Source organism: Scleropages formosus, chromosome 2 (assembly GCF_900964775.1).
Source record: "Scleropages formosus chromosome 2, fSclFor1.1, whole genome shotgun sequence".
NCBI classification, from domain to species: Eukaryota; Metazoa; Chordata; class Actinopteri; order Osteoglossiformes; family Osteoglossidae; genus Scleropages; species Scleropages formosus.
The window spans coordinates 14,588,013-14,613,692 of NC_041807.1; the positions used below are offsets into that span (position 1 = coordinate 14,588,013).

General features: G+C 45.5%; 2 protein-coding genes across 2 annotated transcripts; both read right to left on the minus strand.

Annotated features, from left to right (window-relative positions):
- Window positions 1–953: 953 nt before the first annotated feature.
- LOC108931350 (solute carrier organic anion transporter family member 1C1-like) lies at window positions 954–8,534 on the minus strand. The gene is made up of 15 exons (XM_018747080.2): window positions 8,467–8,534; window positions 8,021–8,164; window positions 7,372–7,513; window positions 6,897–7,029; window positions 6,331–6,443; window positions 5,748–5,900; window positions 5,560–5,658; window positions 4,982–5,206; window positions 4,640–4,804; window positions 4,310–4,505; window positions 3,958–4,123; window positions 3,178–3,362; window positions 2,338–2,402; window positions 2,131–2,248; window positions 954–1,843 (listed from the first exon to the last, which is right to left on the minus strand). The coding sequence occupies exons 1-15, from the start codon at window positions 8,497–8,499 to the stop codon at window positions 1,633–1,635; spliced, it is 2,148 nt and encodes a 715-aa protein (XP_018602596.1). The 5' UTR covers window positions 8,500–8,534; the 3' UTR covers window positions 954–1,632.
- Window positions 8,535–13,082: 4,548 nt separating this feature from the next.
- slco1e1 (solute carrier organic anion transporter family, member 1E1) lies at window positions 13,083–22,332 on the minus strand. The gene is made up of 14 exons (XM_029249190.1): window positions 22,228–22,332; window positions 21,703–21,844; window positions 21,498–21,630; window positions 21,284–21,393; window positions 20,480–20,626; window positions 20,282–20,380; window positions 19,850–20,089; window positions 19,124–19,288; window positions 18,810–19,005; window positions 18,378–18,543; window positions 14,916–15,100; window positions 14,507–14,571; window positions 14,266–14,383; window positions 13,083–13,893 (listed from the first exon to the last, which is right to left on the minus strand). The coding sequence occupies exons 1-14, from the start codon at window positions 22,330–22,332 to the stop codon at window positions 13,335–13,337; spliced, it is 2,430 nt and encodes an 809-aa protein (XP_029105023.1). The 3' UTR covers window positions 13,083–13,334.
- Between the last annotated feature and the right edge of the window lie 3,348 nt (window positions 22,333–25,680).

Genomic DNA, 25,680 nt, shown 5'->3' on the forward strand with positions numbered 1-25,680 from the left:
GTCTCCTGGCTGGCCTGGGAACGCCTTGGGGTTCCCCCAGAAGAGCTGGAGGAGGTTTGCAGGGAGAGGGAAGTCTGAGGGGCTCTGCTTAGACTACTGCGCCCGCGACCCGGTCCCGGATAAGCGGAGGAAAATGGATGGATGGATGGATGGATGGATGGATGGATGGGCGGGAAAAGGAAGTCACTTGCTTTTCTAGAAACTCATAATTTGTTAATTCAAGTAAACTTTCCTCAGTTTCAGTTTCAGACAATATCAGTAAATTCCCGTGCAGAGATAAATGCAGTGGACTTTAATGATCATTCATGATCTCACAATTTCCACTTTTCTTTCTGGATACGGTGCAACTGTGTCTCCAGAAAGTGCAGAGCTTACTGGGCCGAGACATCGGTGGGAGGAAATGCCTGAGCTGATATCCCTGTTTGTCTGGACACAGTTTGAACTGTGCAAGCTGATACCTCGGGGCTGTTAAGATGGAATGCTGGGATAAAGTGTGTTCTTGTAGCTTACCCTTCTATGCCAGGTGCCTCTGCATCAAAGCTGCCCTTTGTTTTCACTCCATTTATTTTGCGCCAGGCTAAGTCAGACAATGTGCAGACACCAGTAGATACTCAAGCATACTTTTAAAGCCAAACCAGGAGCCCAGATGTCTCTGTTTTTCCTGGACATAAAAGAGTGTGAAAGATCTACTCTGAAGATGAGCCCACCTGAGTGCTCTCTGCCCTCAGAAGGAACCAAACACATTTACATTTACTTTTACATTCACAAACACCTACAACAGGCATGAGTGCTATGAGCTGCACTGTGTGTTGAAGAGAGGTGACTGAGGTGATGGATGGGTGAGTCCAAAACAATTGTTGTGTGCAACAGGGTCTCATCTGGGTTCACTTAAACAAGAGAACTGAAGCCACACACCTGAGAACTGAAACAATCCAGTCAGATAAATATGCATGTAAAGCTGTATAGTTTTATTTATTCTAATAGACAGGTGAATAAGATGACAACCTTCTCCAAGATACATGGCTTGGAAAATACACAAATAACTGAACGCAACGTGTTGTGTGTCTGTGCTTGCGTGTGTATGCGCGTGCGTGCGGCAGTAGCGTTGCTTCAAGGTTTTTCGGCTGCCAAGCACTACCCACTCCATAACGTTACATAAAGATCAGAAATCACCTTAGTTATGTCTGACATCATGTTTTGGGCAGCTGGTGAAAATGTAACGATGCCACTGTATTTTATGAAACAGTTTGGAAGGAGGGATAAAAGGAAGTTACTTGCACTTGCTGCTTCTCACAAGGGACATGAGTGTAACAGATTTATGTCTTTTTTTGTGGGGTCCCTCCACTCTGGAGAGCGATAGCTCCAACAACATCTTTAATGTAGTAGGGTTCATCTACTGTACATCAGCGAACCTACACCAACAAGGGGAAGTTTATTTTAAAATCCGTCCCAGAGAAGTTAACCTAGTGCACGTCTATCTACAAAATTCAGCTCAATATTCAATAGTCTCTACACTAGTAAGAGCGGCCTTTTGCAGTGATATAACCTTGATCCAGTTAAGTTCGTTTCTCTCAAAAAAGGTGCTCATTCCATGTCTACTGCAGCCAGATGTGCCCATTCCAGCCGGGCTCCCTATTCCAGTGCAGTGTCTTTGTCCTCAGTGTTCACACTGCAGTTGGAGTTATGTTTCTGAGACTCTTTGAGGCTCAGTTGCAGCTCAAGGTCATTGCTGGGCAGCTCATTCTTCTGCTGCTCCATCCTCTTCTTTATCTGAGTGATGGCCATCCATAAGAATGTGTAGCCAATCAGCCTCAAGCTGGAACTCATACCGAGGAAGAGGAACCTGGACAACGAAAGAGACGTGGACAAGTAGAGGTTGATGGGATTGACAACAGGATCTCACTTGAAGTTTTCCTTAAGCTTGTTGCTTAAGGATGAACTCAGACCTTGTGTAACCACACCAGGGGAACTCCTCACAGCAGACAACATTAGCTCACTCCACCACAACCTGAGTCTGTCTTTGCAGTTCTCTGGTCCTGATACCACAGAGCAGATGCAGTCTGGGGTGGACTAATGATCTGAGTGGGCTCCACAAAGTTGGATGCACCTTGCCTGTCTCCAGAGCCCCACCTGAAGGTTTGGATGCTGTACATCCTGCAGGCTCCTCGGCCGCCGCACTTCCTCCTTCCCCACTTCAGGCAGGTTGAGTCAATAAGTGCTCCAAAATATATGGGGGCAGGGATGCCACCTGGAGTGAGAAGACAGGAACCTTCAGCTCTAGCTACATGCAGCAGCACTCTAGCACAGCACACCAGAACAAGTAGCAACGATACGAACCAAGCACTCTTAGCACCAGCATGCAAATTCCCACTGACAGCGACTTCAGTTCTGGTTCCACACTCCTAAAAAGAAGAGAGAAGAAAAATAGATCTTCCCTGGAACTGACATATTACAGATCTACAAGATTTTGTCCATTCTGTCAGTAATCAAAGTCTGCAAACAAATCTTCCTGGTACAAATTGTTACAGATCATTTTTAAATGTATCTTTTAATGAAATGTCCATAATTATTCTGGACGTATATGAATTGAGGGGGTGCGGTGGCGCAGTGGGTTGGACCGCAGTCCTGCTCTCCGGTGGGTCTGGGGTTCAAGTCCCACTTGGGGTGCCTTGCGGCGGACTGGCGTCCCGTCCTGGGTGTGTCCCCTTCCCCCTCTGGCCTTACGCCCTGTGTTGCCGGGTAGGCTCCGGTTCCCCGTGACCCCGTAAGGGACAAGCGGTTCTGAAAATGTGTGTGTGTGTGTGTATATGAATTGAGGGGTGGGGCACGGTGGTGCAGTGGGTTTGGCTGGGTCCCCGTCTCTGGTGAGTTGGGGTTCGAGTCCTGCTTGGGGTGCCTTACGATGAACTGGCGTCCCGTCCTGGGTGTGTCCACTCCATCCTTGCCCCCTGTGTTGTTGGGTTAGGCTCCAGTTCACCGCGAACCCGCTTGGGACAAGCGTTTTCAGATAATGTGTGTATGTGTGTATGAATCGCCTAGGAGTCTAACATACGGCATGAGCATGAGCACCACAGGAATGTGTCCAGCTCTTGTTTGTTATTGCAGACAAAGTGTGGTGTGACTACGCTGATGAAAGTGTAGCGGCACATTGCGTCGTGTGATGGATGGGTGACCCACCTGAGACAAATGATAAAGAGGGGGGTACTTCCAAGCGAAAAGATGAAGAAGGATAAAGACTGGATTCCCAGGTAAATGTAGAACATTTTGGAGCACTTCTCCTCCCGAGGACACTGGCCCAAAGTGACGGCGGGGTCCTCTGCCCTTTCGCCAGCGCTCAAGACACATTTGCAGCCATGAAATGTCTGGAAATGAAAAAAGCAAACAACGGACTTTGTGGAATGAGAAACCAAATGAGCCAGTGCCTTTTGCAGATGTACAAGCAGCACAGTGAATAGTTTGAGCAGAGCCTCAGTGTATAGAAAACCTTCAGCCATTAAATACACTTCTTAGGTGGTACTGTCAATAAGTCTGGCCGCTGTGTCACACTGCTGTGGTTATGATTGAGCTGTTGTACCATTACATGCCATGCGGATGCTTGCAACTGATTGACTGCACTGTGCACAGTCCTCATGACAATAGGATTGTTTTAGTGGAAGGACTCTAGGACAGTATGAGCAAATGGGCAGTGAATTATGCCTGCACTGGGCAGTTTAATTTCAGCTGATTGTACTGCCTGTTCATCTCTGTCCAATGACAGAAAATTGACTGTAATCAATCAGTACAGTCTCAGACTGGACAAAAGTGTATGAAGGTTTGGGCAGCAAAGTCTCCGCAGATTAGGTAGTAATGTACAAATGGGTTGAACCACACAAACTCAACAGATTTAATGGTGAACCGTGAAGGGGTTTGAAAATGTCCTGGATGTGCTGCAGTTAGGAGGCCCTTAAAAAAACTTGCCATGTTCTTTCCAAAGCCCTTGGTGCTGTTGCAGCCAGCGAAGCAGGGAGAAACATAAGTGATGTCCTTCAGCGCACACACCGGGTCCCACTGGTCCTCTGGACATCTGCAGGCGGCGTTGCATGAGGACAGTACTCCGCTTGCAGGGAATGCTAGGTTATCATCCCTGGAACACACAGGATCCCCACTTTACAGCTGCGAGACTTACAGTAAATAACATTAGGAAGGAAAGCATATAAATTAAATGTATTCTTGACTTTATTGGCAGTTGCCTTAATCACATCACCAGCTGAAATTTCTTATTTCAGTCATTGCTACAAAAGGATATGAGAAAATACTTCAACATTCTTACCCCAGGTACGGAGTGGTGAGTCCTGCCACATTCGCATTCTTGCAGCTTAGGAGAAAGTAAGGCATCGTGCAGAGGAACCCACTCACGGACGCCACAAAGCCCACCTTGGCTGCCCCCAGCAGATCCAGCTTGAAGCGCTTCATAATGATCCCACTGAAGAAGATTCCCAGGGACACAGCTGGCATGCAGGTAATTCCTGGTAAAGAGGGAAAGACGTGGATAACGAGGTGATTACTTAATTCGACTTGTCATAGTAATACTAAATGTCACAAAAATGCTGGTTGTTAGTATTATTATTATTATTATTATTATTATTGTTGTTGTTGTTACCTATGAGGAAATTTGCTGTGGATGCACTTTGCCCATACTGCTGCTCAAAGTACTTTGGTGTGTATGTGATGATGATGACAAAGCCATTGAACATAAACACGTTGGCCACTAAATAGAGCATGAACAACTTGTTGGTGAAAGTGCGCTTCAGTGATGGCAGGAACTCTGTCAAAGCACAAAAAAGCCTTTAAACATGGACACATTTTTTGATAGGGATATGACTCACTAAACAGTTAATCTAAATGAATTTGTGTGAAATAAAAAATGTCATACTTGTGGCAGAAAGGTAATATTTTTTTAAGACAATGCTTTCCTAAGGTGTTCCTCCAGCAAGGGACAGACCTTTGGCTATTTGCAGGATGCCTGGCTTGTGCTGATGCATGGGAGGATTGGAAGGGTGGGACTGATCATTGCACAACTGGGGCTTTAGTGTCCCATCCTCAGGCAGTTCCCGGGGTAAGAACCAATAGGGCAACGAGGTTAGCAGGTTGAAGGAGCCTGCCACAAGGAAGCCGAGCCACCAGGCACCCACCCACCGCGAATCCTGCATGGTGATGGTCAAGCTGTCTGGGGAAACGCAACCATTCCATCAAACAATGAAACAGTGACGTTTGTTCTACCAATCCTTTTCTTTCCCGCAACAAAGCAGTAAAGACTGAAAGCCGTCAGATTTGCTGTAAGCTAATCGGGTTTAACCTCATGCTGGTGAATTGTCTACGAGCGCTTCATCGCCTATGGGTCATTGATGTCAAAAATTGTAAAAAAAATCGTGCTAATTAAGCTCTAAGTAAGGCCCTTTGAAACTGCCTTAGCAACATATCTCGTTGTAACTGAGTTAAGTGTTTCAGTCCTTGCCAGTACATAGGCTGTGTTAAAATAACTGATGTGACGTGGCTTGATGGTGGTGGACAAAAACTCACCCATATTCACAAATCCAATGTCCACGTATAGACGGGCACACAATGATCCGAGACTGTAACCAAAGAGCGGGCCAATCACAGCGATGGTGTGGAGACATCCTGGGACGGGAGCAGTGAGGCAGAGTAAAGACACATAGACTCAGACTCTGGATCAGAGGCACATGGATTGGGCAACAGAAGAGACTCACCGATATAGAAGGCAGCGTTCTCTGGTCGGGCATTGTCATCAATGAAGGACACACCAAGCGGCGTGATGGTGGCCTCTCCAATCCCTCTGAGCATGTTGCCCAGCAGCACAATGATCCACATGGGGGAGCCCTCTTCACCCCCTCTTTCGCACCCTGACTCGCAAAGACATAGACTCACACCTCTCTAGTGAGAACTGCTTTTGGGGAAGGAGGATATACAGTAGGTGTTTTGCTGAAGCTGGGCCAAGGACTGGGAGCTGAGCCAAAACTGGCCATTGAGTCTTGCTATAAGTGAAATTTGTTTCTTAGTCTATGGAGACGTAGGTCCAGGGAATCCCATAAAATATTTAAAAGTATTTACATATGCATGTGCATTTCCATGTATGTATGTATTACAACATTTAACTCTCTTCAGTCATCAAGATACATAAGCACAAAAAACACAAAAAATTTACATACATGTACATTGCTGATGTGTACAAGAACTCTCTCACACACACACACACACACACACACACACACACACACACACACACACACACACACACACACAAACTGAATGCTGTGGTCAGTAGCTTCTCACCAGGAATGTGTTGCTTCACTGTGTTCTCAAGGGACGGGGAGCATGGAGATCCAATGGACATGTTCCCTAGGACCCCTTCCTGCGATGACTGTGCCATGCTCTCATACTTGTATCTGCAGTAAAACATGTCAAAAAACTAATACACACACATTTTCTGAACTGCTTGTCCCATACGGGGTCGTGGGGAACCGGAGCCTACCCGGCAACACAGGGCGTAAGGCCGGAGGCGGAGGAGACACACCCAGGACGGGACGCCAGTCAATTGCAATAATTTAAACCAACGCAATAAAAACAGCATTTTGCTGAATTCCACATTCCTATTTGTTGGGCTGCAAAAAAATTCTGACATAAAATGGTGACATTCAAAAGAGTTTGGAATGGTGTAAAAATAAGTAACTAGGACTGAATAGAGACTAAAGTCAAGGGACAACTTTTCTCTTGACCTATGCAATGCACCGTTGTAGGGTAAAAGTATCCTCCTCACCTGAAGGTGTGGACTTTCTACGTGTGTCAAGCATCCAGTTTGAAAAGATGGAAATTTGTTGCCCTTTTCTAGGAAACCTTACCGTCCCATGAAGAAGTGAGGAGTTGCCATAATCATGGTCCCCAAGGCCATCAAAAAAGACCCTGCCCCAATGATCTTTGGCCTGTGGAACTTTGCTCCAAAGTAGCTCACCACTGTGATTACCAAGAGGTTACCTGGAGCGCAAACACCAGAAGAGTTCAAATCACAAACATTCTTCCTGTGTACCAATTCTAGTTTCCTGCCTATGAAGAGATGTTCTTCATCTACTTCTTCTTTTCTGCTTATGAGCCCATGTTCTTCATGTGCACCAACTTACTCCTCCCCATTAGGTCATGCATATACTGGACATGTGTATTTGTTTGTCTGTGTGCCTTCCTTCTTTGTATACACCAATAATCTTCCATGGTTCTACCAGCCATACTCTTCTGTGTTGCTTACAGCTCCATTCCTGAATTTCCGCAGTCTTTTTGTGTATCCAACCATTCCCACCCTGTGTACCCATCCTGTCTACCCACCCATCTCGAAGCTGCAGTCAATTATGCCAACAGTGGAACTGGGAATCTCAAATCTTCTCTCAATCTGAGTGATGGTGCTTTTCATGTAGCTTCCAGACATGGACTTTGAGAAGTAGGTCATAGCGAGCACTCCAATGAACATCTGCAAAGATAAGAGCGGTACCCTGTGGTTACCTTTGACAGCATGGTAATAATGTTTCACTAAAAAGAGTACGGCCAACCTACAAGACCAAAGAAAACCATAACAGAACCACAGAATCAATAGGTTCTTTATCAGTTCGTGCTAGGTTATTAGTATGGAGTCAGTTTTTTCCTCGTTGATGTTCACCACTATAACACACTGTCCTGCACTTGACATCCTGAACTTAGTGTACTATGTACAGTCTGAAGTGCATCTGTATTTGCAGTGGGAGCAGGGGTGAACACCACGTGACTCAAGCTGCTCCACATCGCTTCAAAGAGGACTGAAAACCACCTGTGGGTGCCTGTAGCCTCTTACGAGTAGATCTCAGCGATGACCAGGTGTACGCTGAAGTCGGACTAATGACCAGATTAAACCGAAGTTGGTTCTTTCACACCTTTCCGCTTTTTGAAGTAGTTTTTGTATTAGCAACCACAGCTCTCCGTATGAATCCATTAGTCATCTTACTTTTATGTTTGGGGCACAACACTTTTTGCGAACCGTGGACTCAGGGTCTTCCTTGCTGTTAGCCATTGCTGGGACTTCAGAGACGTTCTGCAGTATGTCCTCAGCTGTCATAATGTCTAGGGCAGGAGGACCGAAGACCAGTTCCTATGGAAAAGGAAGAGAGTGAGAATGACTGGTGTACAAACACACAATGACCGCTTACAAATAAATGTACCGCTCCCCATACTACTCTGTTCTACTGAACATGACCACTTCCAACAGTCCAGTGCTATGACATCTATTATACTTGCCACTTTCAGTAAGAGCTGTTGCTGACAGTCCGACACTGAGCACACAAGCTGCAATATAAAACACACTGCCATGCTGACGAATAGCAATAATTTGCTATAATTTTCAATAACTAAGACCATAATCCACTAAACTAAGAAGGTTAAAAAGATACTCACATTTGGAAGTACAGGTTGATTAAGGATCCTCATGGACCTGTCTCATTTTATATAGACTTGAGCCATCCTACGGTACCCTGTAGAAATGATTAACTTACATTGATTCCTGTTCCCCTCCAAGTTTTTCCCTTTCACCTACTCCTGGTTGGACTTCACACAAAAAAGGCTACCAATGTGTTTCTCGTGAGTGAACGCCAGACATGTCTCCAGGTTTTCTATAAACTAAACTTAATAATCTATTAAGTTCTACAGTTTTTTTCCTTGAGAAGGTTTTTTAAAGGATTCTCAACTGTGTTTAATGCAGTGTGATTAAAAATCTGCATGTTACACAAACTTTGCTAACTGTTCCTCTGCGGAATGCTTTATATACTCTATCTCTAATGACACGCGCACACAACAAACAAATGCAATCGATAAGCACAGTACTGATTCTCCGTTTGCTCCCTTCTGAATGTATACATTACAATAAAAAAATCTTGAAGACAGTGTGTGCTGGAGTGTTCTTAAGCGGGCATCAGAAAGGAAGACTGTGCAGGGAGTCCCAGGATTACAAAGTAGTTCCGTGTCCTCAGTCTGTCTTTAAGTCGGATTTTGACTTAAGTCTGAACAGTTAGCTGTGGTGGGTATCTACCGTCAGTTTGTCAAATGTTTGTCTTACTATACTGTGTACCTTTCTATACACAAAAAACATTAAAGAAACACTTCTGGATACACTAAAACATCTTTACTATTAGAATAAAGTAATAATAATGGGTGACGCAGCACCGTGGGGTTGGATGGGGTGAAGAAGGACGCGGAGGCAGTGTTCATAACGAACGATTCATTCGAACACCCACACCAGGGAAATAATGCTCTCGGTCCGAGGACCCCGTTTCCTTCAGGACCTGCACCTACAGCCAGCCTACTTAGTGCCCCCAAGCTCTCTCCCCTTTCTTGCAGACACAGCCACTCCATCATTTCCCCCAGAGGTGCCCCCAGTGGTTACACACACTATTTAGAAGTTACCCACAATACAACTATTTACACAAAACATCTCCCCACCTAAATACCAGTAACGCGGGTCATTACAATAATAATACAATGTAATGACGTAATGATAATAATGATAAGAATAATAATAAATGTAACTACAATGTTTATGAGAGAGAGATACATAGAAAGAGATAATAATAAATGTTACTACTGTGATGATGAACAGGGGACACGGAGGAGGTTGGACCCAAGTGCAGGATCCTTTATTCGAAACCAAGGGATTAGACTTGTTCGCGTGGTCAGACGAATGGTTGGTTGACTGACGAACTGAACAGAGGAGAGGATCCGAAATCGTGGTCGAGGGACAAGACGGGCGGTCGTTATCAAAGAGACGTGGAACAGGACTGGGGAACGATGAGGGACAGGACTTGCAAGAGCAAAGTGAGGTTGTGTCGAGTGAGATTCCACAGCTGGGAAGAGGTTGAGAAGTGTCTTTTATAGCCGAGTGCTCTACTTCAAGCTACAGGTTGAGGTGCGGGGTGTGGTTGTGACAACTATGGTATTTAGAATAGAGCGAGAGTGAAAGTGTGTGAGTGTGTGTGTGCACGCGCAGATGCAAAACAAAGAAACTTTAATGTTTGCTTTTCCAATGTTCGTTGGCGTTTCACCTTTTTCCGATCGCGTTACAATTTCCACTTAAGTTTCAATCGCGATTCAAGAACGGAGTCTGTCCTACCTCGAGGTCCTACGCTACGCCCACGAGCCGACAAACAGATGTAGATGCACAATGTTTTGATGCAGGTCGCAAAGTAGCACTTGTTTATTACAAACCATTGTATGTAACTCGAATTTTGAATATAATAGGCTTAATTATAAAGTTTTTATTTGATTGTTACTTAAGGGTGACAAAAAAAATAACTTTTGGTCAGTGAGGGGGTGGTTCGTAACTACGGGTTGTACATAAGTTGGACATTTGTAGCCTGGGGACTGTCTATGCATCAATATAGGTATATGCAAATGAAGATACTACATGCACATGATATTGTCACGCCCACAAGCCAAGCAGCCGCACCTGATGGTAATCAAGTTCAGGGATAAAAACAGCGCCGTCCCAGCACAATGTTGTGGAATCTTGCAATGCCCTGGCTTGTGAATTCAGCAGTTCATCCTTTGCACCCTATTCCCCGTTCTTGTGTTTACCTGGCTTTCAACCTCTGCTTGCTTTCCCTTGTTCTGAGAGGCTCAAGAAGGGGATCCTGGGCCAGCTGACAAACCCACAGGTAAGAAATATGTTCCTGTGGGTCTCTGATCCTCTTTCTTACACTGGGCACCTGATTCACCCGCGGCGGGACACCCAGGCCACCGACGGACCCTCTCCCTCATCCACGGATGATATTGGTGGCCCTCCATCCCGGAGGATGTCCAGAAATATGTCGAAGCCTGTGAAACATGCACACAAGCCTGTTTGTCGACCCAGAAACCAGCAGGCCTGCTGGAAGACCTGCCAGTCCCAGCACGGCCCTGGTCCCATATCTCGATCGACTTTGTGGTGGACCTCCCCGTGTCACAAGGTAATATCGTGATTTTAACTATCCTTGATCTATTCTCAAAGGCCTGCCACTCGGTGCCATTGGCACAACTCCCATCCACCCTAGAAACAGCTGAAGCCCTGTTTCATAATGTCTTTCGCCTCTACGGCCTCCTGGAGGACATTGTGTCAGACAGAGGGTGTTCTGGCGCAAACTAGGGGTATCCATAAGCCTAACATCGGGGTACCACCTGCAGGCCAATGGGCAAGTGGAAATACTACACCAGGACCTGGGCACGGTTTTGCGCAGCTACTGCGGCCAGAAACAGCACCAATGGCCCCGGTTTCTTCCCTGGGCCAAATATTTCCACAATTCACTGCCTCATACCTCCAAGGGTCTCACTCCATTGCAGTGTTTTCTAGGTTAGCAGTCTCCCCTGTTCCCTTGGCACCCTGAGCGCACCGATGTTCCTGCCGTCAACGCCTGGTACCGGACAAGCAAGGAGATGTGGCTGGCGGTGACAACCCGTCTACAACAAAGCACCTGCCGGTACAAGTAACAGGGCAACCGGCACCGTTGCCCTGTCTCCTTTCACCCTGGCCAGTGGGTCTGGTTGTCCACCAGGGACCTGAAAATGTGACTTCCCTCCTGGAAGCTCAGCCCAAGGTACATCAGCCCCTAAAGGATCATCCGTCAACTCAATCCGGTCACATATCGGCTGCAACTGTCATCATCTCTCCGGGTCTGTCCCTCGTTTCACGTATCCCTCTTCAAACCATACAAAGTGTCCCACCTTCAGGTGCCTCAGGACTTGGGGCCCCCACTACTGGTGCAGGTGGACGGGGTCCCAGCGTATTAGGTTCAGTAGCTCCTCAACTCCCGTTGCCATCACGGCTGCTTGCAGTACCTGGTGGATTGGGAGGGGTATGGCCTAGAGGAACATTGTTGGGTTCCTGCATCGTACATCCTCGACCCATCCCTGATCTCCTCGTTCCACAAGGACCATCCAGATCATTCTGCTCCCTGGCCCGGGGTGTGTCCGCGCCAGCCCAGGCGGATGGCTGGAGCCTCCCATGGGGGGGATGGTACTGTCACGCCAACAAACCAAGCAGCTGCACCTGATAGTAATCAAGGTCAGGGATAAAGGCAGCAAAGTCCCAGCACAGTGTTGCAGAATCTTTCAAGGACCTGGCTTGTGAACTCAACATTTCATCCCTTGCACCCTGTTTCTCGTTCTTGGGTTTACCTAGCTTTCGACCTCTGCTTGCTTTGCCTTGTTCTGAGTACTGTCTTGCCCTCTAAATGATGTTTACACCTCGATCGACCAACGCCTGTCCCTGACCACCAATTTTGTCTGCCTCTGTGTGCTTGATTGGATCCGGGATGACCTCACACGTGCTTGGGTCCGAACCACCTGCCTACCGTTCCTGACTGTGACAGGTTTATCCTAGGGATATATTTTTCAAGGGCACCATTATAATAATTTTCTTATGGAAAAGGGATAAAAATTGTGTTTACTGCTGTAAAATCCAAACTCAGTTACACTATCACCAATATGAGCAAGAACACAGTTCCAATTTCCTTGATTTATTTTGTTATGACGCAAATAGATACAGGTAGGTGATTACAATGAACCCAGATAGCACATTAGAAGAGGATGGCATTTTTAATTAAGCACACACTCCATCAGGAGGTTAACAAATGCAGGACAGGCTGGGATTGGCTGTCTTACTGAACTTGGACCTCTACGGTGCGTTGAGCTTAGCGGTGTGCTGCTTTGGTGACAAAGAGCCAGGCGATGGCATGATGGACCCACGGCAAGCCAGCTAATGGGAGAAGGACTCATCTGTGGATGTGTTTACTCCAACGGCGAGTCTGTGAGGCTGGCACTGATTAACTACAGAGCACAGCTCACTCCTGCACCATACATTCCCACTACACAGTCTGCCAGAGTGACATTATCATATAATCACCCACACGCTTAAGCATTACCTCCACCACTGGAATCACATACGTAGGAAAATTAGGGGCTTGTTGTTGCTGCTGTAACCATTGACAGACTACATTACTGATTCAAAATAACAGAGAGCCTGCTTCAGGACGTAATGTGGCCGCTGTATTTTTACCTAAAAAGCTTTTTGTTAAATATCGGATCCTGAGCCATCCTTGGGAAACTAGAGCACAATAGTGTTGGCACAATTTTAAAACTACTAGTAAAATATTTTGTTAAAAATTGAAATTTTCTGTAGAATAAAGCACTCCAGAGGTGGATTTATTAAAAGCAAAACAGCTCCCTGTAAAATGTTTTTGTCTCTTCCAGCTGTGGTCTTTGAAAAGGTCAATGGAACAGTTTCCGTTCCTTCACTGTCAAGCTTCAGGTCGCCGTTCTGTCGCTCTCGGTGCCTCTTCCTTCTGGAATCGCTTGTTAGCTTGGTCGATGGTTGTCTCATTCACCTTCTGGGGCTGCCCATTAGCCTGATCGACTGTCGTGTTTTCATTTGTTAGGGATTGCACCTTGACAGCACTACCAGTAGCCTCCTCTCCATCATTGTGGTATTGTCTCTTAGCTTCACTATCAATATTGCCCCAATCCTTCTGAAGCTGCCCATTGGCCTGCCTTATGTCTCGATCCCCTTCTTTCTGGGCTTGACCATGCTCTGTTGCTGCTTTGCTCTCTTCTGATTGCTTCATAGGCTGGTCAGCAGGCGTGCCACCCTGCTCCTGGCATAGCCTCTCAGAGTGCAGTGCTGCATTTGCTGTTTTCTCTGCATGCGGATGCATGAGCTCAAGGTTGACCTGCGTTGCTTCCCCATTGGCATCCTGGCACCCCTTCTCCTGGAACTGCTTTCTCAGCAGCACAATCACAGCAACGATGAAGAAGTAGGATGAGCCACTTAAACATGTGATTAAGCCCAGGAATACAACTCTGTTCAGGAAATGGAAGAAGAAACAATCAACATCGAGGAATCATTTGTGCCTGATTCGATTGTTATTTTAATTGGCAATTTCATAAGACTGCTCTCAGCAAGAAAATGTGGCAGCTACAATTATGATGCTTCCTGAATTGAATCATTACTTGCTGTATGCACAAGATCATAAAGTGAAAACCTTCACAGTGATGTGCCTTTATGCTGAATGAACCACACTCAAAAACTCACAGTACAAATATTTGTTTTATTTAGAGTATTAACTTGCTTAACATTTTCCAGGTTACTTTGTGATGCTCAACCAACCTGGATGTCAGCAACACATCTGCTGGCCTGCCCACATGCACATATACAGTGACAGAAATACTCACCTGTACATATCGGAGTCATACATCCGACATGCCCCCCTTCCTCCGCACTTCTTCGTCCCCCATTTCAAGCAGGTCAAGTCAATCAAAGCGCCAAAATACACTGGTGCTGGTATGCCCCCTATGGAAATTAAAGGTATGTCAAAAAATGGCAGAAGTTCCAACATGTTTTTTGCATAGCGGGTGCAAAATAAATTGGATAAATACTAGGTACCTTGAGCAAAAAAGAAATAATGTCACTTACCCAGAGCTCTCATGGCAAGGGTCTGGATTCCCAAAGCCAGGGATTTTAACTCAGGTGCAATGCATCTACATATGAATATTAGAGTCGGTGCTTCAGTACACATCCAGCTGCCCCCAGCATATCCTTGCAACCCACATCTCACCTGCTTCTTGACTACCCCATTGTTGTGTACCCACTTTCCTCCATTTCCAGGTTGCACAAGTGGTCGTGGCTTCCCCAGTACAGCAGGTCTATGAATTACCTGGCTAAAAACTCCAAGTGCTTATCTGACGGGCAAAGGATGATAGAAACTACCTGAGAAACCGACTGCCTGATAACCACGTGTCCCACAAAACTGAATGACTTTGTGGTGAACATACTTTCCATCTCAAGTCCTTTACTAATGAACACATGGTGGAGCATCACCAACCGTATGATGACCATATAACCCGGCGTGGCTCCCAGGGAGTTGATGAAGGAGCTGAGGACTGACACAGTCATGTAGGTGGTGAAGCTGGAGGAGCAGGTCTCACTGCGGGGGCACTGACCAATTGACACGGACAAGCTGCCCGACAGGGGGGGAGACACCTGGACACAGCTGCAGTTGTGGAACACCTGCAAATATACACAGAAATACCATTGTCTGGCAGGTTCCATTTAAAGAGGGATTCTGTGAGCTTTGTACATATTAATATTGTATTTTCACAGCCTGGTTATAGATAAGAGACATCAGCAATATCACGGAACCCAAAAGAGGGACCCGTGCCACAGTGCGGTCTTCTTTGTTGTTATAGTTTGGCTCCTGCTGCATTAAGTTCTCTCTCTGCATTAGAGGTTGATTTCATGTGTAAACATGGTGTGTCATATGTAGGCTATGTATGTAGACGTAAGCATCTGTTAAGCGCGCAGTCCGTAATAGCTACGAAAGAGCTGAGCGAGAACAGGTAGACAGTGTACAGTCTTACAGAGTAATTAATGGCAGGAACCTGCCTTGTAATATGGTGTTTTGATGCAGTACATGGAACAGTGATCACAAGCTCAAGCTTACAGACAGGGTTAGATGGACACTACACAGGATAGTTGCTACATGCCACAAAAATACAGCCTCAAAAATGATCACAAAGCTGAATCGGCACCTCTGTGACCCAGTCTCAAGAAAAATTGCACATTCTGAGCTTCACGAAGCTGGAATTTATGGCAGAGCCGGCATTCAGAATCCAACTGTATCCAAGGCAAATGCACAAAGACACATTACCTGGTGTAAGAGGCACACAGTCTGGATCCCTCAGCCATGGAATAAAGTAATGCAGTATACGTAATGAGTCATTTTTCACCGTTTACTTACATCTGGATGGGTTTATGTTTGGAGAACGCCACAGGATACCCTTAACCTAACTGTTACCAACTGTTAACCACGGTCGGGGACCTGTTAAGGGCAACCATCTTACAGAGTCATTATGTCTGATGATTGCTCTCCATTGAATTAAAAAGGCCAAGGAATATGAGGCCATTTAATACTTTTTCCTCATGATGTTCCCATATTCCAGGATGGTCATGTCTCCATGCACACCAGGATGATGTGACACACCTTCCATGGCCTCAGATCTAAGCATCATTGAACCTTTACCCCTCCTGGACCTGGAGGTGTTTCTTTTTGAAGGACAGTGCAATATTCCACAATATGCAGTTCAAGACTTGTATGATAATAAGGGTGGCCCGACTCCTTATTAGGTCCTTTACATTAATAAATTGTTTGACGTTTCTGTTTTTTTAACCAGCCCTTATGTTCATCAAAGTTGGTCCTCGACTTTCGAGTTGCTAAGTTTTTGCTGATCCTATTTTTCAGGAATGATTTAGTATTTATTTTCCATAAAAAGAGGGATGGCATACCAATTTGAATCGCACACCAAAGCTTCACCGGATGACTCAGCAGATATCGACTGTGAATATTAAGAACTGTCTTCAGTTTTTCAAAAGAGTGGAGAAGGTGGAAAAGATACAAAGAGAAAGTGAACAAACTGTAGATAAACCTATGCTTGTAAATCTACCATGTTTGACCCAGTTAGTGAAATGCCGCCTCTCCATCGCCCTACACTTCAAAGTAATTTCTGGCTCGCACTTGATGCACATTGGTTGTATATCATTTACCTTGGATTGCAGACAATTTAGCTGTTTTTCTAAAATTTATAAGGCACTATTTCTGATCAACGGGGGGCACGGTGGCACAGTGGGTTGGACCGGGTCCTGCTCTCCAGTGGGTCTGGGGTTTGAGTCCCGCTTGGGGTGCCTTGCAATGGACTGGCGTCCCGTCCTGGGTGTGTCCCCTCCCCCTCCGGCCTTACGCCCTGTGTTGCCGGGTAGGCTCCAGTTCCTCGCGACCCCGTATGGGACAAGTGGTTCAGAAAAAAAAAAAAAAATTCTGATCACTGTGCTTGTATTGGGCTTTAGTGATCATCGTGTAATGTGTGGGTTAAGAGAAGGAGTCGGGGAGTTGCAGGTGGGCACCCTCGGCACCACAGTTCTTTACTGGGCTTTCCGCCTTACAATGTGTCATACATATTTCTGCCCGGGGACTCAGAACACATAGGAGCATGCATAACCTGCTATTCAAACCCATTTGCTGGCTAATTTTGTCAGATTCTGGTCTCTTTTAAAAATGTATTAATTATCTGCACAATCAGTAAAGGCTTAAAATTATAGACTTCCCTCAATTTATTAATGTCTATGTTCAGTAAAAATCTGGAATATGGCTAATAGTTAATAAAAATACTTTCTCAAATCTGTAACTTCTGTGACAAGTACACTACATTTTTCTGACACTTATGTAAAACAAATTACAATGTTAAGGTAACTACAAGTTGTCACGTCCACGCCCACAATACAAGCAACAACACCTGACTCCACGTTAGCTCATGAGTAATCACTCACCCTATAAAGACCCTCTTCAGCTCCCGTACCATTGCAGAATCTCGTTTGGGACAACCGCCCTTCCTCGTGTTACTACTCTCTTGCTCTGTCCACAATCTCCGGTTTTTTGACTCCTTGCTTCGTTCTCCGACCACATCCATGGATCCTCGTTCCTGTCCTGTTCGCTGATCAACCGACCCTTTGCCTGTCCCTGGTTTTGAGACCTTGCCTCTTCCCTCAATGTCTAACGAACAACGCTGCACTTGGGTTCAGCCGTCTCGGCTCCCTGTGTTCCGCGTGACACAAGTATTTGCCCATTTATAGAGCTGGGTAATTTTAGTAGAGCAGTTTTAAGATAATTACCTTGCTCTCTAGTTCTATAGATAGAGGCAGGATTTGAACCAGCAACCCTTGGGAGCAAAGGCATCATCGCTAACTGCTCTGCTACCAGCTGTCCTATTAAAATTAAGGGGACATTAATTAAAGGTAAACTTTAATTTAAAAATATTAAAATTAAAACTTAAGTTTTAAATGGCAGTTTCTTTAAAAAGGGGGTGTGGGGGCATCGCGGTGTGCAGCAGGTTTGGGTAGGGCCTGCTCTCTTGTGGGTCTGAGGTTCGAGTCCCGCTTGGGGTGCCTTGTGATAGACTGCCGTCCCTTCCTGGGTGTGTCCCCTCCCCCTCCAGCCTTGTGCCCTGTATTGCTGGGTTAGGCTCCAGTTCACCGTGACCCCACTTGAGATGAGTAGTTTCAGTCAGTGTGTGAGTGTGAGGGAGTTTCTTTAAAAGTTCAGAAGTCTGTAACACAAGGAGCCAGTGTATATTTTTTATGTCATAATATGACTTTTACAATCTTCACAACTAATTCTGTGAAGACACGAACATTAGCATGTTTTCACATAATGCCGAAATGCAGAATTAAATAATTTAGTAATAAAATGCCGTTCACCATACACATACGATCCTTGAGGTTCAGCATGCCATACCGTGTTTTTGCCAAACCCCGAGGAGCTGATGCAGCCGGCCAGGCACGGTGACGTATAAGTGATGCTGTTTTCGGAGCACACTGGGTCCCACTCAGAACCAGAGCAGGAGCAGCCGTCATTGCATGGCGAGAACAGAGTGTGGCTGTCGGATGAGACTCTCAGGGTCCTTTCAAGATGAGAGTGGTTAAAGTAACATTGGTTCCATTCCCTGTTGCTGTAACCTTGAACCATGTATCTAACCTTAACTGTGCCGGTACAACATCAGCATTTTTACAAGTTAAAACTGCAACACTAATACATATTAATGCAATACATTACATGTACTGTTTATGTGTAAGCACAGGAATTGGGAAAAATAGCAGTTATGTCTTTAAAAGGCTCAAAGAATGCGAAATTACTGTAGAAGAGAGTGCCAGAGCATATTCTACCGACCCATTGTAGAAGACAGTGATCCCTGCCACTTGTAAGTTTTCACATTTGATCCCGAACTGCGTGATGACCAGCAGGTACGCCGCGAAGGAGGTGGCCAGCGAAAGCTGGGCTCCCGACACCACGCTCAGCTTGTACCGTTTCATCAACACCCCGCCCAGGAATATCCCCACGGCAACAGCAGGCAAGTTGGTCACACCTGCAAGGAGACAAGGGAAGCCTGAGAAAAAGGTTTAACTGAGTGTGGGGATGAGGATCCCTCTCTCTTCTGCGATGGATCTCCGGGACTGCGAGAGTGGAGGGGGACGCCCGCTCACCTATGAGGAAATTAGCCCTGGATGCAGACTGGCCAAACTGCTGTTCCATGTACTTGGCCTTGAACGTGAGAAGTCCGATGAAGGAGTTGAACTTCAAGACACTGCCACACAGCAGCAGGAAGTAAGTAGGTGTGCACACCAACTTTTTCAGAGACGGGAAGAAACCTAAGGCGAAAGCGTGGAGCACAGAATCATTTTGCATGCAGGAAGCAAGTAGGCTGTCAAGAGCGAGACAAAAACGAACACCTTGCAATGGACTGCCCTGCATGTTGCCTTTCGTTAAGTGGACAGATGTCAGAAGTAGCCAAGTGTAAATCGTTATTAATGACATTCTGGCTCAGAGCTGAGGGAGGTCATGCTGAGCTTAGCGGAACCACTACACGAACAGGGAAAAGTAACAACAAATGCTATCGCTCAGTGTTTCGAGGAGAGTGGAAAATACCAGTACTGGGTGTTCAGTGAGTGTTACGGGGGAAAAAACAATTACAGTTGAGCTGGAATTTTTCCGAGCTGGAACTTCAGAAAAATTCAACTCAAGTAAACATTCTGCAATGAGAGGAGGGAAAAGCAAGACTTAAAGTGATGACAAACAGATATAAAGTATTTAAAGTGAAGTGATCCTATGAAAGAAAGAAAGAGATGTGGAAAAAAGAGAGAACACATAACTACTTGTGAATAGGTGGCACTTTTTGGATGCTGCTTAAACCTGGGATCATGGGAACTCACCTTTGGCAATATCCTTTAGCTTTGCAGTGTTGGGGCTGGAGGAGTGGGACTGGGACATGGGAGCAAGTGACGGCTGCTGAGGTTCAGGAAGGTCCTTCATCTCCTCACCTTGCTTGGGAAGTGACCTGGGCAGGAACCAGAAGGGGACCGCAGCCAGGAGCATGATGGCCGACGATACGAAGAAGCCCAGCCACCAGGCACCTACCCAGCGGGTGTCCTTAGGTGTGATTGTCACACTATCTGCAGAGGAGGGTGCTCTTAGCTCAGCACACGGTGCATACATAGAAACATGGGTACACACACAGTCGAAGATGCACGGCGTTGACCCTTGAGTTGTGATCTGCCTGATGCATAGGCAGACACCAGGGTATGTGCATATAGACACACACGTACAAATATTACCATTGATTTGATCTAACACGACGCTCTTACCAACATTCACGAATCCTATGTCCACATAGAGTCTAGCGCACATGGACCCCAGTAAAAATCCAAACATTGGACCCAGTAGCGTGATGGTCTGCAGACAAGCTGTAAATAGTATAAGAACATTTCAGAATTGTCACACAAGTGTGTGTGAGAAGCAATAAGCCATGGCGTTTCCAAAGGAGTTTTATGACAGTCGCATACCAATGTAGAAAGCTGAATTCTCTGCTTTTGCAAAGTCGTCGATGTACGATATTCCCAGTGGCGTGACTGGAGTTTCCCCGATGCCTCTCAGAGCGTTTCCCAGGAACACGTACACCCACATCTGGGAGCCTGCATCCTGTGTACAGTCTGGACACAGATACACACACAGCCTATGCACACATTACCATATCGTGACACATACAGTATACTACAGAAGTGAGTACACCCCTGTGGAATATCACTTAAATGTCAAATGATTCAAAATTGTACCACCTCTCAATAATCGCATTATTTCTAAGCTGAACAGTAGGGTATTTGCTCTTATGTCCTTTCATTACTGAGATTAAAATCTTTTATTTTTTCAATACTTTGTATGTCCACCTTTATTTTTGATGACAGACCCAATCCTCCTTGGCATGGAGGATACCAGTGTTGCACAAGTATCAAAAGCAGTGAGAAAATAATAGATTTGAATCTCAGTAATGAAAGGTGTACTGACTTTTGTTGCATTGAGTTCCTACTGTGGGGCCTTTATTTTTAATATACCGTAGTAAATCTAGGGGCGTACTCATTTCTGTTGTATACTGTGGATACAGACCCAACATTTGCATATATACCTTCAGTCCAGACACACACGATACTAAGACACAGGCTGTGCACCGACAAACAGAACATGCTGGCAGTGATATCAAAAGGGTTCTCCCAAATATCAAGTGCTTTCCTTATTGCCCTGAGAAACAAAATCTTACTGAATGCCTTTAATATCCGGAGAAGGACAAACAGGAAGTTCAGCTTGTTCTGTACCTGGCCTCATGTGGTTCTCAAGGTGTCTTAGCTGCTTCCCAGACTCCAGACAGGGGGTGATGCTGACACTGTCATTCGATGAACTTTTAATCAAGGTGTCATATTTGTACCTGGAGAAAAGGGACATCTGACAAGTTAAGTACTGATGTGAGGCAGACAAATCTCTGCTCAGGGTATTATTTGTGTGATATTTTTATACCCAGTGCACACTCACTGTCCCATGAAGAAGTGTGGCAGGGCGGTAAGTGCTGAGCCAACGGCCATGAGAGCACACCCTGCGGCGATGAGTCGGGGTCTGTGCAGCTGAGCACCAAAGTGACTCACCGCTGCCAGGAACAGCAGGTTACCTGGAGAGGGGAAAAAAAAAGTGGCAGTGAAGCAAAGGGTTTGAGTCCCCAGGGACCAAAGTTCCTTCTTACCTATTTCGAACCCGGCATCTACTATGCCAATGAGAGAGCTGGAGAGGTCGAAGCGGCGCTCGATCTGCGTGATGGAGCTCTTCATGTAGGTTCCTGATAAGGCCTTGGAGAAGAAGGCGAAGGACAGTGCCACGATGAACATCTGGATGGGCCGAAGAAGAGGACACCATGGTATCAGGGCAGGACAGACCGACCCCATGGACTGTGGCCACCGTGAATGACACCCTTCTCCCTGCACATGCTCCACAGACCCCATACCACACCCTCTTCTTTCCATGGGCTCTTCCCCTGGAACACAACCTCGATATCACACGTACTGTACCCACCATGTACTACCAGCCACATATTACACTCTCCAACCCACACCTTCCACCCTGCATACATTCCATCTGTTACACCCCCACCTTTCAGTTTTACACAAATGGTTCCATGGAATTACAAGTTATTCACTTTACACAGTGTCTGGTGAGGTTGGATCACTCAAAGAACATCCCACACTACAGTGGAGCTACAGGCTCCAAATACCTTTAGCTGGGAGCAGCAGGGCGTCCTGGTAGTGTTAGACTCTGGGGCAGGTAACATCTGCTGGCTGGCCAGCTTCTCCTGATCATCTGACATGTGGTCACCCATTCTCCACATAAAGAACCTCAGCTGCACAAGACTCCCCTCACTCCTTGTTGAGTAACTGGAAGACCCTACCAAATTCAGAAACAAGACAAAAGCTTAATTAATACATCAATATATAGCACTTTCAGCGCTCTACCTTAAATTTTGGTGTGGAACTCACTTTTCATTCCAGTTAATTTTTTCCCCACTAACACCATGTCAATGAGAGAAAAAATTAAGACTAATCTAGATTCAGTCTGAGGACCTTGACAGCTGCACACCACTAATTACTTTTCCAGTTTCAAAGTCAGGAAAAACATACTAGCAACAGTTACAGCACAGTATAAACTCTGAGTTATGTTCCTATGATTTTAATCATTTACATACTAACCCTTTTATCCAAGAGGCAACAGTACAGCAGATGTGTCTATTGGAAGTGTTGCATCCATCATTTCTAAACCCATCTTACATACAGGTAGTACATTGCATTTAGTCGCTGAGCTGAGATTTTTATCCAGTGGCTTAGAGAGCTTATTGTATTACACCAGAGAAACTACTTCATAAAGCTGAATCGTTTGTAAAGTTTTCAGTTTAAACTTTAATTGCTTTAGTTTAGTAAAGAATTTAGCTATTTCCAATTCCACTGCAACTGTGTGAACTATTAACATTATGTAAAACAATCAAAACTGACACCCATAAGGAACATGAGCCGTGCCCTTAACCACTTTGTGAGATTTCCAGTGTTTCTGAAATGGCACAGAGAGAATTCTACTTTACTGCAACAAATAGCTATTTCTTGATGGTTCCATGGTCTGTCTGAACCTCTGAGAACGTTGTAAACATTCGGCCTCTGCTATCGACAGCATTAAAATCACAACGGACGGTTTGCACACACGGCACAGAGAACAAAATGTCACCGAAGAACAAAGCACTGTTTTCAACTCTTTTCTCACCCACTGGCACCCACCCCCTTCGGTTCGGTCCTCGGACATCTCTCTCTGCCAGCAGAAAGCCAGATTTTACAGAACTAAGGCAAGCAAACAACTCCTCAGATTCTTACCCAAGTCAGGTTACAAAAACCACTCAGCAGTGCTCTCGGTGACCAACGGTGTCCTCTTAAATAACCATGGCTGGGAAGCCTTTCAACATCATCACCCTCTAAAAAAGTGGATCTCACAGAGCAGGTGCACCCTGGTGCTCAGAAGAGTTTTACCAAGCAGTACCTTAAGGTGGGAGGGACTTCTCAGACTAGAAGGGGTTGTGGGAGGGGTGAAGAGGGTCATCAGGGCAGCTGGACAACATTCAGAAGTTCTGGGAGGAGAAGGAGATTTAAAAGCATAGGTGCTCATCACTGCCAGAACACATCTGAACCGCAGAAAGTGCCTACTGAGTTACACTACAAGCTGTAACAGTACGATATGATACCGGAACCAGTCCATGTCAGGGCAGCGTAAGAAAATGCTGATGCAACAGAATAAGATCATTGTGGGAAAATACATTTACTTGGCAATGTAGCCACAGAAGAGAAAGACAACTTGCAAAGTCACATGTGGCAGTGACACATGTAACGGAAACACTCGGGTGGAGAGTTGCACACAGCATTCTAGGAGAATCAAAACTCCCTGCAACCGTTGCTCCGGAAACACCTTTTGATGGAACCTTTACTAAGTCCTTAGTATGTATTTACAGCAGGGAGCATGATGGATCTTATTCTGAGCACTCTGCAAAGGTGAAATTTCAGAGTGGCTATGTGTCTGAGACCTGTCACAGACATCATCATTGCTCCTGCTGTATACAATGTAAAGGAGGCATCTGAGCTTATTTGTCCCAATGTGCCAGCATCACCAATGACCAATTAATATATCTGAGCGCCCCAAGAAATGAAAGGTTCATCAACGTGAATAAATGCGTTTGTGCCATACAGGTTAGACCTCTCCACATGTACGAAGTAACGGTCGCACCATGTTAAACAGCGACACCTCCCCACGCTTAACCCACAGAGACGAAGGCAGTCAAACTCTTCTTTAAATGGCAGTCTGGCTCCGTTTCCTGAACGCAACCTCCTTTTTTTGCTCAGACCTCATTCACTCCAGAGACTCCCTCCCTTCCCTCCACACTGCTCCCAAGCTAATAGGGACAAACTGGCACTTTATATTCCAACCCTGTGCCAGTTCTGGATGGGGAGCTGGCATCGAGAGGCAATTTACAGGAACACATCCACTTACACAAAGACTTCTTAGTGTCTTCATGGATTCATTTCGCAGTGTAATGTTGACCTCTAATGACAAAACAAAGGAACATGTTTTTCAAGATCTGACAACACATACCCTTAAAATTATATGTAGAAGCCTTGACATTTCTTTCACATTTCTTCGTCATTATCAACAGTTTGAACATGCATTTTTATTAAATTATGCAGAATCCTTTTGCATTCTTTCTGGGCACACACTGCATTACCTGCATGCACACTCGGGTTTGTCATTGTTCGTTGGTGATTTTTAGAAAGTTCAAGACCGTCATTTGTGTCACCTTATCTTTAAAATATTTTTTATTGGTTTGTTAGAATGTGAAGATTCTGAGAGCTGAGAAAGGTACCGTTTTTAAAAATTTGTTCTTTTGTGTGCTGAAAATGGGGGGCTTCACAGTGAAGGTTTTTTCAAAGATGCGAAGATTATTATTTTCTACAGTAGTATGCTACTTGAGGCCAGTCTTGAGGCCAAAGACTGTGAGTTATTTCAGAGTAAATCCCTGCATGGTGTATTTGTTATTATGTAAAGTAGCAGAGGTATGTGTTCGACAGGCTGTAGGTGGCACACAGGTTGAGCAAATTCCAGAGCTCGCATGGAGAGTGATAAAGTACCAACAGAACAAAGCCGAGCTGGGAGCCGCATACACACTTCTTCAATCAACGAAAGATGTGCCTCCCTTACAACAGCTTCGAAAATCTGAACAAAACCTTAAAAGAATCTGAAGTAGGTGTCAGGAGACTGAGAAACTAGACTGTTCATTAGGTCCAAAAGGAGTGGCGCTGGCACTGGTTCCGAGTCCAAGAGGAGTGGGTTATTAGCGGTGCCACCCGGTGGGTCACACTGCTGCCTTTGTGTTTGCGTGTCTTTAGGATTAGGGTTTAAGCAGGACTGCATTCCTGCGCAGAATGAGAGGGCAAAGTTAACTGACCAGAGGTTTCAAACATATTTCCCCAAATATGTTTACACCATTCACTTTAATAACCAAAGTATAATAGTTATATCCAAAAATTAAGGAATATTGCCCAGTGTGTGTGTGTCTATATATATATATATATATATATACACACACACGCGCACACACACACACACACACACACACACACACACACACAATAAAGAGAAA